The sequence below is a fragment of the Sordaria macrospora genome, chromosome 1, assembly GCF_033870435.1.
Source record: "Sordaria macrospora chromosome 1, complete sequence".
Taxonomy (NCBI): domain Eukaryota; kingdom Fungi; phylum Ascomycota; class Sordariomycetes; order Sordariales; family Sordariaceae; genus Sordaria; species Sordaria macrospora.
Genome location: NC_089371.1, coordinates 7729098 through 7742415, shown reverse-complemented (window position 1 = coordinate 7742415; position 13318 = coordinate 7729098). Strand labels below are relative to the sequence as shown.

General features: G+C 54.0%; 4 protein-coding genes across 4 annotated transcripts; 2 read left to right on the top strand and 2 right to left on the bottom strand.

The window, feature by feature from the left end:
• Positions 1 to 156: 156 nt before the first annotated feature.
• On the bottom strand, positions 157 to 1508 carry SMAC4_00391 (uncharacterized protein; the record flags this gene model as incomplete). Its single annotated transcript, XM_003351796.2, has 3 exons — positions 1248 to 1508; positions 1106 to 1189; positions 157 to 1044 (listed from the first exon to the last, which is right to left on the bottom strand). Exons 1-3 carry the CDS (start codon positions 1422 to 1424, stop codon positions 157 to 159), a joined length of 1149 nt encoding a protein of 382 aa, XP_003351844.1. The 5' UTR covers positions 1425 to 1508.
• A 554-nt stretch (positions 1509 to 2062) lies between these two features.
• Positions 2063 to 3385, top strand: SMAC4_00390 (uncharacterized protein; the record flags this gene model as incomplete). Its single annotated transcript, XM_003351795.1, has 2 exons — positions 2063 to 2160; positions 2227 to 3385. 2 exons carry the CDS (start codon positions 2063 to 2065, stop codon positions 3383 to 3385), a joined length of 1257 nt encoding a protein of 418 aa, XP_003351843.1.
• Positions 3386 to 4096: 711 nt separating this feature from the next.
• SMAC4_00389 (uncharacterized protein) lies at positions 4097 to 10546 on the bottom strand (the record flags this gene model as incomplete). Its single annotated transcript, XM_066089421.1, has 4 exons — positions 9994 to 10546; positions 7368 to 9897; positions 7076 to 7311; positions 4097 to 7023 (listed from the first exon to the last, which is right to left on the bottom strand). The coding sequence occupies exons 1-4, from the start codon at positions 10088 to 10090 to the stop codon at positions 4097 to 4099; spliced, it is 5790 nt and encodes a 1929-aa protein (XP_065945861.1). The 5' UTR covers positions 10091 to 10546.
• Positions 10547 to 10755: 209 nt separating this feature from the next.
• SMAC4_00388 (uncharacterized protein) lies at positions 10756 to 13115 on the top strand. Its single transcript, XM_003351793.2, has one exon. It carries the CDS (start codon positions 10871 to 10873, stop codon positions 12959 to 12961), a length of 2091 nt encoding a protein of 696 aa, XP_003351841.1. The 5' UTR covers positions 10756 to 10870; the 3' UTR covers positions 12962 to 13115.
• Positions 13116 to 13318: the final 203 nt, after the last annotated feature.

Sequence of the window (13318 nt, the reverse complement as noted above, 5' to 3'; positions counted from 1 at the left end):
GTTTCACGTGGGGTTACTTTTCCTTCCTCTACTCACTTGCTGGAAATGGTCAACAAGGTGGAAATGTCCTGACTTTTGATAGTTGTAAATACAACACCCTGGGTGTCGTCCAACTCCTGCCTCGTCAGAGTTCTCCTAATATTCGACAGTAAGCCACTAACTCTCACCCACCTCAGCCGTCTCTTCCCCATTAGGCGGCGGCGACGACACGGCCTTGGGCGGCCCACCCTTTGGAGGACCTCCCATTGGCGGCGGCGGTACTGGTGTGTTCTTCCTGCTAGGAGCATTATCCAGTTCCCTACTCTTCTTCTCCTGCTCCTTGAAGTAATCATCCATCGAGCCCATCCCTCCCCTGTTCGCCGGTCTCTCCTTCTTCTTCCCCCTAGGCGGAGCAGCAGAAGAGACCGCCGCGCCGCCAAACTGTGCCGTCGGGGGTGGTGGTGTGCCGACCATCTGCGCTGGTATGAGGAACTCACCACCGCCGACGGGTGGTGGCGAAGGGGAGGTTGTTGTGGCGGGTGCATATTGGCCAGGTGCTGGTGGCGCTGCTCCCGGGTTGTATCCATACTGGGGTTGTTGTTGTTGGTACTGTTGCGGTTGTCCATGATGCTCCGAGTCGCCGTCGAACATGGTCTCGCCTGGGGCGTGCACAGGCTCGCTCAGGGGCGCTGGCAACCGGTGGAGGGCACCGTAGCCTAAGACGCATCCGAGGGCACCCTCACCACCCCACTCCCTACTGGGCTGGATGGTCACCTCGCGGGTGACATTATACTCGTTGTTGTAGATGTAAAGGCGCAGGGGGCGGCCAATGTGATCCTCCACTAGCTCACCGAGCCCGCTCTCGCCGTGGAGGACACCCTCAGGGGTGCCTAGGATGTAATCGCTGTATGGGAGAAGACCGGCAATGTCGGCGGGAGAGTTGGCGGGGACGTCAAGGACGTGCCAGATGTTGGTGACGACGGAGAGGGCGGTCCATTGGAGGGTGAGGCCGAGGGAGGCAGTGTCGGAGGGAACGGGGATGTGGAGTGCTCGTGTTCTTTGGCCCTGTTTTTGAAGCAAAAGCTGTCAGCATTGGGTGTAGTTCATGTTCAGGTTGGTGACATACCTTTGCGCTCCAAAGTCCTAGCTGGACAACACCGCCAGCACAGTTCCGTACTTCTTGGGCAAAGAGCCTCGGGTCAGAATCATCCTGGAGCAGAGCTCTGTTAGACATGTAGCTTTCTGAGTTTGACAGCTTTAAACCCTACAATCATGCGTCCATTGATTCCAACGACAAAGTCAAACCATGGCTCAACGGCCAGGTCTGGGTTGGTGTTTCGCAGCACTTGGAAGCCAAATCCGCCAGGCTGGTTCTCCTTGGACGTGGGCGCATCGCCGTCCAACCGGGATATGAACCTGTTTAGGGCATTAAACATGGTTGTCATTGTTGTGTATTATGGCGTGTAGCTGGGCGAGGGTTGGGTGTTGGTTTCAAGATTCGGTGATCATGCGATCTGGATGTTGGATCATCAAGAGAAAGTCGAGATGGAAGTCCGCGGCATGAAGCAACCCTGGCATTTACAGCACTGCACTCAGAGAGCTTTCGTGATGATGGACCGTGTTAGGTCACACCGTGAACGGCACGGGCAGCAACAGAGAGCCACCTTGCTGGTCAAAGCTCCCAATTCCAGGCACACTGTGGGGAATTGCGCAAATCTGAGTGGGGCTCCTGAATTGGGGAAAAAGACGAGTCCCTGCGACTTACACGATGCATGGAGACCACGGCACCTTTGATGTATCGAGCACTTCTCATATCTTCCTCATATCACTTCTTGAATCAATTCACAGTCATTTGGTCTTTCCTTCAGACCTGTGCGTGATCAGGGATTCTTCAATCACAGAAAGATCGGGATGAACAACGAGAAAAGAGAGAATCAGTTCATTCGTCACTGAACGTCCAGTCCACAATCTCACGCGGTCAACTACAACGGCAAATCCAGATTCCTAGACGGCCAAGACCAATATCATCATCACAAATAACACGAAACACGGTACCACAAAGCCCATCACAACCATCAACAGCATGGGTCCCAAACTTCTCAAGAAAGGGGAGAAATATCCCCTCGACGAGAATTGTCACCACTACACAAAACTCGGTGAAGTTCCCTGGGACATCCAAAAGTGAGTAGTAACCCCCTACCGTTTCCCACCTCCCAGTAGTAGCACGAACTAACACTCTGTCAAAAGATACTGGCACCAACGCTACTCGATCTTCGAGTTCTACGACTACGACATCCACCTAACCGACTCCGCCTGGTTCGGCGTCACGCCCGAGCCCGTAGCCACCCGCATCGCGCGAGATTTGTCCGTGCACCTCATCGCCTCTGGAAAACGTGTATTAATTGATCTCTTTGGCGGCGCCGGCGGCAACGTGATCGCCTTTGCTTTGTCGTCAGGGAGATGGGATCGCATCATTGCCATCGAAAAAGACAAGTCGACGTTGGCTTGTGCGCAGCATAATGCCGAGGTGTATGATGTGCTGGATAAGATTACGTGGGTGCATGGGGATTCGTTTGAGGTTATGAGGCGGTTTTGGAAGACGCATAACGGTGGGAGGGGGGCGGGGACAGTAAAGACGACGAGTAATGGTGGGCCAGAAGAAGATGATAACAACAACGAAGAGCTGGATACCCTCCTAACCTCCCTTAACCTCGAAGAAGTCTTGGTCTTCGCCTCCCCACCGTGGGGCGGCGTCTCCTACCGCGACCAGGAAGTCTTTGATCTTAGCAAGATGGAACCATATAATCTGGTGGATCTGTACGAGGCGTGCTCCTCACCCTCACCGCCATCGTCAACCCCCGCTCCTCCTGTCCCGACGACGACGACGACTCAGAAGCAGAAGCAAATCCTCCCACAAGCCCTTTTCCTACCCCGACAAAGCGACCTGAACCAAATCGCCGCGCTGGTACCAGACGGTGCGCCCAAGATCGACGTGGTGCAGTATTGTCAAAAGGGTGCGAGCAAGGCTTTGATGGCTTATTTGCCTGGGAATATTGATGCTGAGAAGGAGCAGGAGGAGCGAAGAAGGAGGCTGTCTGAGTCCGAGGAGAAGGAGAAGAAGGAAAGGGAGCTGAAGAAGAACTTGAAGAACAGGAAATATATCGATGAGCAGGAGGTGGAGCAGGAGCAAACAACAATACCAGAGCTTCTCCCTGAGACGCTGCCTGAAGCGCCGGTTGAGGCCCAGGAGGACGTTTCGATGGTCCAGGACGCTTCAATTTACGACACCTCCTACGTCTCTTACGCCCAGGACGAGGCAGAGAACGACACACCCAGCAAGACAGACAACAACGCCGAAAAAAGGAATAAGCGAAAACGAAGGAGACGCTCGTCGTACAACAACTAGCAATCGCCGCGGCCACCACAATTGGAAGGAAAGCAAGTGCAGGGAAGTCTGCAGAAAGCTCCTGGAGTTTTATGGTCAGGTTCGGGAACCGGGTGATTGATGACGCCTGGGGAATAGGGTATGATATTGTACGGACATCAGACAAGAAGATGGATGGACGGATGTGATTCGGCAATTTTTTGGAAGGATTTTCTTTCCCATTTTAATGGCCCTTTTTTTTGTCACCACCATCATCGTTTCAGGAGTTTAGTGTAATGGAAACACGTGGAAAATGTAGAACCGCCACCAAGAACAGAATACGCTACATCTAGACTTAGAACTTAACCAAACAACCATAAGACTTTATTCAAACCTAAACTTCTTTTTAACAACGCTAACAGCAAGCCCAATCCCAACCCAATTACCTACTACAACACTACCAGTCTACCACTACCACCGCCTACTCTCTGTCCTTGACCTCACTACCCCCGACCCCATCCCCGACCCAGGCGTCCCCATCCCAGACCTCGAACTCGATCGACTCCTACTACTTTGCCTCCCCCATTCCCTCAACTCCCTACTACCCAATCCAAGCGCACTCCCCCTATCACCACCGACCCCATACAAATCCACCACCACCCCTCCCAAACCACCATGGGCATGTCCCAAACTCAAACTCAACCCCGGAGATCTCCCACCACCACCATTACCAGAGTAAGTCCTAGCCCGATCCTAAAGAGCCTTCACCACGCTCCTCTCATCAAACAAATCCCTCAACAAGCCCAACACACACCCTTCCCAATCGACTTCCGTCATCTTATACGTCGTCTCAAAAGCAAAGATACTCAGCTGACCGAAAAACGGACGCAGAACCTTGGCAACCAGCTCATCCTTGCGCTCCATGCCTACCTCGTCACTTATCTGGCCTGAGAAATTTCCCAGCAAGGGGCGACGAAGGGGCTGTTGTTGTTGCTGTTGTTGGTCGACTCCGTCAATGGGAGAAAGGAGGGATGAGGGGTCTAGACCTAACGCTCCGGCGCCGGATAGGGATAGGGAGTGTGAGTGTGAGTGGGAGTGCGAGTACCCGTGGGCAAGCGGTGTGGTGACTAGGGAACCGTTCAGTTCCTCGGAGACTTCATCTACCAGTGCGACGGGCTGGTAGCTGGCTGCGCTGGGGCGGTAGACGGCGTCGATGGTGTCCGTTACGAATAACCACTCGTGCAGCTGGAAGTCATCGGGGGCGACGCAGACGAGCAGGTCCAGAAGCTTGCAGGCCTGCATGACGGCCGGGTTGCCGTACGTGTCGCTGGGCGCGGAGTGGTCGGGCGCGACGACTGAAGAGATGGCGGCGTGCAGCTCGGCGTTGACGACGGGCCAGAGCGGGGCGAGGTGGATGGCGCTGGTGCGGAGGACGAGGGCGCGCATCACCATGTAGACTTCGGCGCGGGTGGTGGAGGAAGGGGAGGAGGTGGTGGTGGCGCCGAGGAGCTCGACGAGCTTGTCGAGGATGGAGGGCAGCTCGGTGACGAAGTTGTCATCGGTGGCGGCGAGTATGAGGGTGGCGATGCGGCGGAGGTTGAGTTGCGTCTTGCGATCGGCTTCGAGGCGAGCGGAGGTGGCGCCGACGCCGAAGACGATGCCTGCGGTCGAGGGCGGGGTGATGCGACCTAGGATTTCGGGCATGCGTTCCTTGTCTGCGACGGTCCATTGCTTGAGGAGGGGCAGCCAGTCGGTTTGCACGAGGCTCAGGTTAGAGCTGAAGAAGCGGGAGTCATTGAAGGCATCGGCAACGTCCTTCTTCCACGACTTTTGGTTGTTAGGTAGGCGGGATAGTTGGTGGAGCAAGACCAGGGTGCTCTTTGATACCGTGTCGGGGAAGAACTTGGACCGTAGCGTTGGGCCGATCACGTTGGCCGAGATGGAGGTGGCGGCCGTGAGGATGCGGTCATTCTCAACGAGGATCTTGGGTAGGTTGGGAACAATGTTGGAGAGGATCCCGACAACGTCGTCTGCGCGTTCGAACGGAGTCCGGATTGCTGCTACGGAAAGCGTACGAGGGGCTTCATTTGGCCTCTTCTCTGATAGAAGGAGGTTAGGGGTGGATGAGGAGTAACTTGTCGAAGAGTTTTCCACAAAGCTGGTAGGCCGTGTGGTGAAGATGGCCGCTAGAAGACGGAGGAAGAGATCCGCCAGTTCACGACGCATCTTCCTCTGTTCTCCAAAGTTGGTGTTATCCACCTTCTCACCCAAAATGGCAGCAAACTCCAACAAACTCGGCAACGCCTGGCGATGAGGCAATGGGTTGCCTAGGAGATCCTTCAAGAAGATCATGCAATCCTGCCAAATCTCATCCATCGCATCATCCTCTAGAGTGCGCGCATAGTCAACCAAGAAGATAACCACGTCTGTGTCCTGGAGTTCAATAGTAAGGGTCGACCTCCTTGAGGGATCCAGCGCGCCCGGGTTGGTCCTACTGTATATGGCGTTGAACAGAGCCGGAATTGTATGTTGCGGCCTTGATCCGTCCAGAGCAGGCAAGAGGTTGAACACCTCCGCAGCCTTGGATGTATCAGAACTATCCAGCGCACCTCTCCATATCCCGATGACTGTTTCCAGGCACTCTAGTGTCTCCGCCGCAAAGAGATGCTCCAGGAGCCTTCGGGCCCGGTTTCTCATCCGTAGAGAGGTGTAGTTGAACGAAGCGCCCGAAGAGTTGTCTTGCAGGGAGGCATCGCTTCCTTGACCCCAAGACCAGATGGTGAAGCAAATGCGCACCGCATCTTGGAAGGCCAGAAGGACGGTAAGTCGATCGTTAGCCGTGGCGCTTCGGGTCTGAGGTGCATCGGATGAGAAGACACCGGAAACCATGTTACCGAAAAAGCCTTGAGGCTGGTCTGGGTTCTTGACAACCTGGGCCCTGGCCTCTTCAGCCAGGAGCCTGTCGTGCCCTCTAGCCAGTACCTGCTCAAGGCCATTCAGTAGGGATATGAGGGTAGTCTCGGGACCAATCTGATTGTGCGTCGGAGGGTCGTTTGATGCCCGGAAGAGCTGCTGCAGTCGATTGAAGGTAGAGGAAATCTGACTGCAGAGTGTCTCAACCAGCGGGATTAGAACCTGGAAGATCGAATCTGAGTAGAGTGGTAGGCACTCGGCGAGAAAGCTGATCCAACAATCCAAAACCTGTCGGCTGCTGGGCGCACTGAGTCCAGAAAGGATGCACTTTAGTAGTGTGGGTGGAGGCGGCTGAAGAGCGGATGGTGGTTTCCCTCCGGACACAGTTCGGAAGGACTTAGCCGAGTCTGCGGTAACACTTGCAGCGCGTTTCTCAGCGGTTGGTGATTCCGGAAGCTCGACTGGTGCTAGCTCACGAAGCTTCAAGGCCGCAAAGAGAACGTCCAGAAGCAAGGTCTGGACGTAAGGCTCCGGGCCTGAAAGTGACTGGGTGAGCATATCAATGAGAGGGTTCTCAAGGTGTAGGTGTGCTAATGGTTCAGCATAGGGGTTCATCAGGATAAGGTGCATTACGCCCAATGCTGAGCGATAAAGTTGGGTCACCCTTATCTGGGAGCTTTCATCTTCTAGAGTATTGACGTCTGCCATGCATTGCATGGCAACCTTGAGGAACAACTCCTGGAACGTCAGATCATCCTCGGATCCGGCTGATTTGGTTAGTTTTCATGTAAATGACGTCGGGATGGGAGAGTAACATACTAATTGCAGATAATGATGGGAAGTAAGAATCAGGGCGAATAGTCTTTTTCGCAAGGAACGCCCAGATGCTGTCAGGGGTGAAGCGAAAGACGTTGGACAAGGAGCGAAGGTAATATACAGCCAGCTCCACATCGTCCTCTTCGGAGAACTTGCGGGCTTCTTTGGCTTCAGCTGAAGTGGTTCGGCGTCGCAGACATGATAGCTCGGCCAACTTGGACACGAAAATATTGAAAATTCTGGACATAGGCGTTAGCAAGCTGTAAATCGTAACCCAGACGGCCTGGGGCCATACTTGTCTATTCCAACCAGGCTACTAAGCCAACCCTTGACTGTCATGAATAACTGTGTACGCTCGTCTGTGAGCGCGTCTAACATTAGGAATAACGGGCGGGTAAGCATGACTTCGTAGTTATCTATACCACCAAGGCGTGGCGGCGCCTTTGCGTCAATGATAGGGGTCTTGGGTCCTCTGCGATCGCTTCCAGAGGGGTTGTCTTGGAGACTATGTGACCAAAGCACACAGAAGCTTCGTCCGGGGTCAGCAGGACGCTGAGCAAATGTGCCTGACACATCTTTCTCCAGCATTAGAGAACATATGGCTGCTTCGATGTCGTGATTTGTTGGTGTCAGAGCCGTCTGAAGCAACCAAAGACTCCGGACCGTCTCGACGTGATATTTTGGCTCTGACGACGACAGGAAGGTCCATGCGTGTCGTACCAAAGGACTGACCAACTCGGAGAGGTCCACGTGGGAAATCCGGTCGGCAGAATAAAGGTGGGTAGAAAGGGTCAATAGCGAATAATAGGTGGTAAAGGTAATAAAAGCATCTGATGACAGACACCCGTGAATGGAAGCAAGAAGTTTCTTGGTATCGAGGAACGATCTGTGAGGTGTCTTTGTGAGAAGAAGTAAGAGGACTTTGCTCTTTGCAGCGACGGTCGGGCCGGACTCGCGTTCACTGAAACTCTCACAGTTCAAATCGCAAGCTTTTTGCAACAAGAGTTCGGCCACATTCTGCGGTACAAATGGGCGAGAGGTGGCCTCCAAGTTTCCTTGTTCGGCGTGGTAGAAGTTCTTGATCTTCTTGAGCAGTTCAACATTTGGGATTCCGGCCAGAACCTTGGACTCGATGCCTTTGGCTTTGGCACTGGTGGGAAACGCTCTTTCTGGTACGAGCTCCAACAAGCTCGCAGCGATTGTCAAAGCCTGGACCAACAAAGTTGTACCGTCGGGTAGGAGAGTGGTCGCATAAGTGTCACTCTCCTTTAACTCCTCGATCATGCACAAGATGGAGAGGACTGTAAGTGGAGCATGGATGGTTATCATCTCTTCTTCGCTGACGTTGAAATGGCCGAGAATGAACTTGACAAGGTCAAGTTTATCGTTACGATCAGTCACTGAGAGTTTGCCCGGACTGATAGCCTGAGCCACGAGATTAAGCATTTCGCTGTAAATCAGCCCGCTCTCGACACCGTCAAAGAAGACACTTGCGCTCCTGATCACCTCGGTGAAGTCTGATTTGTTTTCTGCTTTGGCTTTGAAATCTCTGACGCTGTCGACAATGGGAAGGAATACCTCAGGCACAACCAAGCCACCGATTTCCCACCTGTCCATCAAGGAAAGACAGATACGATATGGCTTCGCTCGGTCTGCCGGATTGTTCCCAACGCTACTAGCCTTGATCATGCTGAGCAGGGCCCGAGTCAGGGGTCGCAACCCAAATTCTTCAAAATAGCTTGTCCTCGACATGAAGTAGGCAGGGGTGCTTGCAGTAGTGGTAGGAGAATCGGGGCCGCCTTCGCCATCATGTGCAGCCGTCGGCTCAGGACCAAGGAGCCACGTCCACAGTCGTCTGTTTAGACTCATATCTCTCCGGGTAGTTACCCCAACGGCGGTCTTTAGGAGGAGTTCTAGGTCATCAGTCTTGGCCCTGGATTGCAACACCTTGGAGTGCAAGGGAAGGTGGGTGACCAGCAAATCAAGAAAACCACGCTGGATAAGGATCTGGTCATCGGCCAAACCAGCGGCAAAACAGCGGATCAGCAATCCTGGCTCGGGAGAAGTGACCAGCTGTACCAACTTGGCGGAAACCTCGGGATCCAAGCCATTGCGAGTCTCGGTCTTATGGCCCTCTGAATGTAACGAGTGTCCCAGCTCGGGCAAGGCGCGCAAGAGATATGCCAAGGCGCCAGTTCTCCTACTATGCCCGGTTATGGAAGCCAGAAAGAAGCACTGCCAGAAGAAGTCGTCGCCAGAGGAGTGAGTTAGTGTTATTATTTCGCTTCTTGTAGGGCGGAGGGCGGCCTTGACGCGTTCCATAAGCTTTAACGTGCGCTCGAAGTCCTCGCTTGTTTCCTCCTCAAGACCCGGCAAAAGAGCAAGTATGATCGATTTTAGGGCGGGTCGAAGAGATCGCGGGTTGAGATCCAAGAAATGGCGTTCGAGTAGGCCGAGGAAAGGGGTCCGGACGGACAGTGAGGCGAACGAGAGAACCGAGGCAAGGCCGGGGAGATAGAGGGGCAGGTCTCGCGACAGACCATCCTTGCCAATGACTGTAAATATAAAGTTGTAGACCTCGAGGGTCTTTTGGTGAACGCCGGACGGAAGAGACGGGTTCAAGCATTGTGATAGACGCTTTGCGACGGTAGCCTTGGCGGGGATGGTGTTGATGGTGGACGGTCGAGCCTGGAGGGCCTTGAGGAGGCGGTTGAGGAAGGAGATATAGTCAGCCCATTCTTGGAGGGCGGTATCGAATAGGGAGAGAGCTCGTTCGACGCCGGAAGCGTACTTGCGGTAGTTCTTGTCTTTCGGCGCAACATCGTCTGTCCATCACCGGCCACCACCTAGTTAGCTACCTGCTAGTTATACTCTGGTCGAGATGTACCCATAGAGAGGGAGATTGGCGGGATATGACATACCATTTCCAAGTTGGTTCCTCCATTGCTTGGGTACCGGAGAGTCGCGGCCAGAGCTCTCAGGGGAGATGGACCTCGGCCGTGTGGGATCGAGAGACATGGTAGGGGGCTGGGGTAGTGATGGCGATCTTTGTGTCGAGACGGAAGTCTAGGGATTCGAGAACAGGACGTCCCCTGATCTAGGCAGACTGCTATGGGTCATTGCCGTCTCGAGGTGGCCGACGGGGTTGGAAACGGGGGGGCGAGATGCCGGTGGGTGATATCCTGAGTGTGGTGTTGAAGTCGTAAAGGTACCCAAAACTCCACCAAGAAGATGTAAACAAACAGCTCCACGGGTTGACGACGTTGAAGTGCAGCAGGCGAGAGGGAGCTGTCGGACGCTGTCACTGTGAGGCTACGTTGTTAAGGTGGGCATCTGTAAGACATAGTGGAGCACACGCTGTTGGAGCTGTTCGTCAGCGCCCCACTCCTACCCTGCCGTTGCCTGCACCCGCTAACGGGGTTCCATCCAATCACTGATCTTCCCCACTAACACCAAGCTGCAGGGGCGGTCCGCTATCTTATCGCTAACATTTTGGGATTCTGGAAGGTCTCCCTCATTCCCCTGTGACCGCTCTCACTGTCGTCATTCTTCCGGTCGACAGTCGCATCCCGTTTTCTTTGGTCCCGTCTCCTTTCTTTCCTCTAAACTCATCCCAACTCCTTTTCAAATCAAAGACCCCCGACATCTCCCCCCCCATGGAATGGAGTTGCGAATAAGTCAGCGGAAAGAGGACACACGACTACAGTGAACGAAAGAGTCCGACAATGCTCAGATCGGAAACCAGGTCGACATCGGTGAAACTGTCGACGCCGAGCTGCCACTGTCTTACTCACAACAATGGACCGGGACATTGAAGCCGGAAGCATTGACACTAACAACAACAACAACAACAACAACAACAACAACAACATTCAAAAGAACCAAAGCAACAACATCGAAGCCGTCGACCATGTCCCTCCTCTACCGCCCCGTCCCAGTCGCAAGTTGTCGGACGATGGCGCATCTGGAGCCCTACACGTAACGGCCGCTTCCAAGCCCACCACCCAAGTGTCGACCATTGACATCTCTACTCTGTCCTTCCCCGATGGATCGCGCGGCACGTTCTCGACCAGCGCGACAAGCGCGACAAGATCCGTTGCGTCGCCCCAGTCGAGCGCCAGCGGCTATACCTCTCCGCGCACCGACCCGACGGCAGAGACTGTGAGCGTCGCAAGCTATCCGGCAACCCTCCGTCCACCTGGAGACCTGGCAGATCTTGTCACCGGCGAGTTTAACAGGCGAAGCCGGGCATGGTCTATGCTGAGGACTCAGTCATCTTCTGTCCAGCCCTTCGAGGCCAGCAGGACCGGCGCATGCGACACCTTGGCCGGGTTCGAGAAGGAGTTCGATGACATCCCTGAACTAGGCGACAAGGGCATCACCGACGAGCAGCGACTATCACTCTGGAAGTCCAAGATGAAACACTACATGATTCTGTCATCCGCCGGAAAACCCATCTGGAGTCGACACGGCGACACAAGTCTGATCAACTCGTACATGGGTGTGGTACAAACCATCATCTCCTTCTATGAAGGCGCAAAGGACCCCCTACTCGGTTTCACCGCCGGCAACGCTCGCTTCGTCATCAGCACTCAAGGCCCTCTTTACTTCGTGGCTATTAGTAGACTAGGCGAGAGCGACGCCCAGCTTCGAAGTCAACTAGATGCTTTATACATGCAGATCCTGTCCACCCTTACACTTCCGACACTCAAGAACATCTTCGTCCACCGTCCTTCCACCGACCTCCGAAAGCCACTAGAAGGAACCGAGTCCCTCCTCTCCTCCTTAGCCGATTCCTTCACCAAGGGCTCCCCTTCCGCCCTCCTCGGGGCTCTCGAGTGTCTACGGCTGCGCAAATCCCACCGAGCGACCATCAACAACGCCTTCCTCAAGTGTCGCAGCGACAAGCTGCTCTACGGCCTGATCGTAGCAGGCGGCAAGCTCGTCAGCGTGATCCGGCCGCGCAAGCACTCGCTCCACCCGAGCGATCTCCAGTTGATCTTCAACATGCTCTTCGAGTCCGGTGGCATCCGCGCCGGTGGCGGCGAGAATTGGGTACCGCTGTGTCTGCCGGCTTTCAACAACCGCGGCTACCTGTACATGTACGTGAGCTTTTTCGACTCGGTAGATACGGCAGCCGAGTCACAAGAAACCAACAACCCACCATCATCATCACAAGACGGTGGTCCTCCTCCACCACAACCACAACCACCAAAACCAATTCCCTCACCAGATGAAGAAATAGCCATAATCCTCATCTCCGCCGACAAAGAGTCCTTTTTCGACCTCAAATCCATGCGCGACAAACTCGCCCTTCAACTAGCCAAGAACGGCTCCCTAGCCCTAATCCAGTCCGCCGCCCGTCAGGGCCGTCCCCGTATCGAGACTATTCTAAACCTCAACAACACCCAATTAACAACAGAAAGCCAAGGCCAGGGCCAAGGTCAGGGACAACTAAGCCACTTCCTCTACAAATCCCGCGCAAACGTTCAATTCTGCCAATCCAGCCTTTCCCCCGCTTTCGAATCCCCTTTATCCTCCTCATCCCCCGGTCCATCCTCCTCAGCCCCAGAAAAAGGCTCATCAGTTACCACCTCATCGGAAAGACAACGAACAGCAGACAAATTACTGGTCTCCCGCCGCCGCCTAATGACGCTCTACCACCATTTACACAGTTCCATCCACGCCAAACATTCGCATCTCAAAGTCCTGCACTTGGTGAGCGAGGACGCGGCGAGCTTGGCGTGGATCACGCCCGTGTTCGAGTTCTACTGCGTTGCCGGGCCGAATATGTCCAGGGGGGTCATGACGCAGTGTGCGAACAAGGTGGTGCAGTGGGCCAAGAGGGAGGAGGAAAGGTTGTTTATCATTGGGGGTGGGGTGTTTTGATCTCATACTAAAGGGAACACATTAGCATTGGGTACTTATTGTCACAATGATTTTTTGGAAGGGGTTTGGTCTGCGTTACGTTGGGGTTTGTTTTGGCATGTCATAGTCTGCTCTGCTTTGCTTTGCTTTGGGTTGTTATTCTTGGTCATTTAGGGAGATACCACACACACATATATCACCGGTAGTTTTTTTCGTATACGTTGTTACCTTAATCATGTTTCATTACTTCTTTTATTCTGAGCGCCGTGATATGGCCTTGTATTAAAGTGGACTGTGTCATACTCACACCTAGCTCTTTGGTCATCTACCATAGATACTTCTGAGCCCTTGGTACAAAACTGCATTCCTAAAAATGTA

Bases quoted from the DNA above. Each gene is read 5' to 3' on its own strand.
- SMAC4_00388 (XM_003351793.2), top strand. From the start codon at position 10,871: ATGGACCGGGACATTGAAGCCGGAAGCATTGACACTAACAACAACAAC.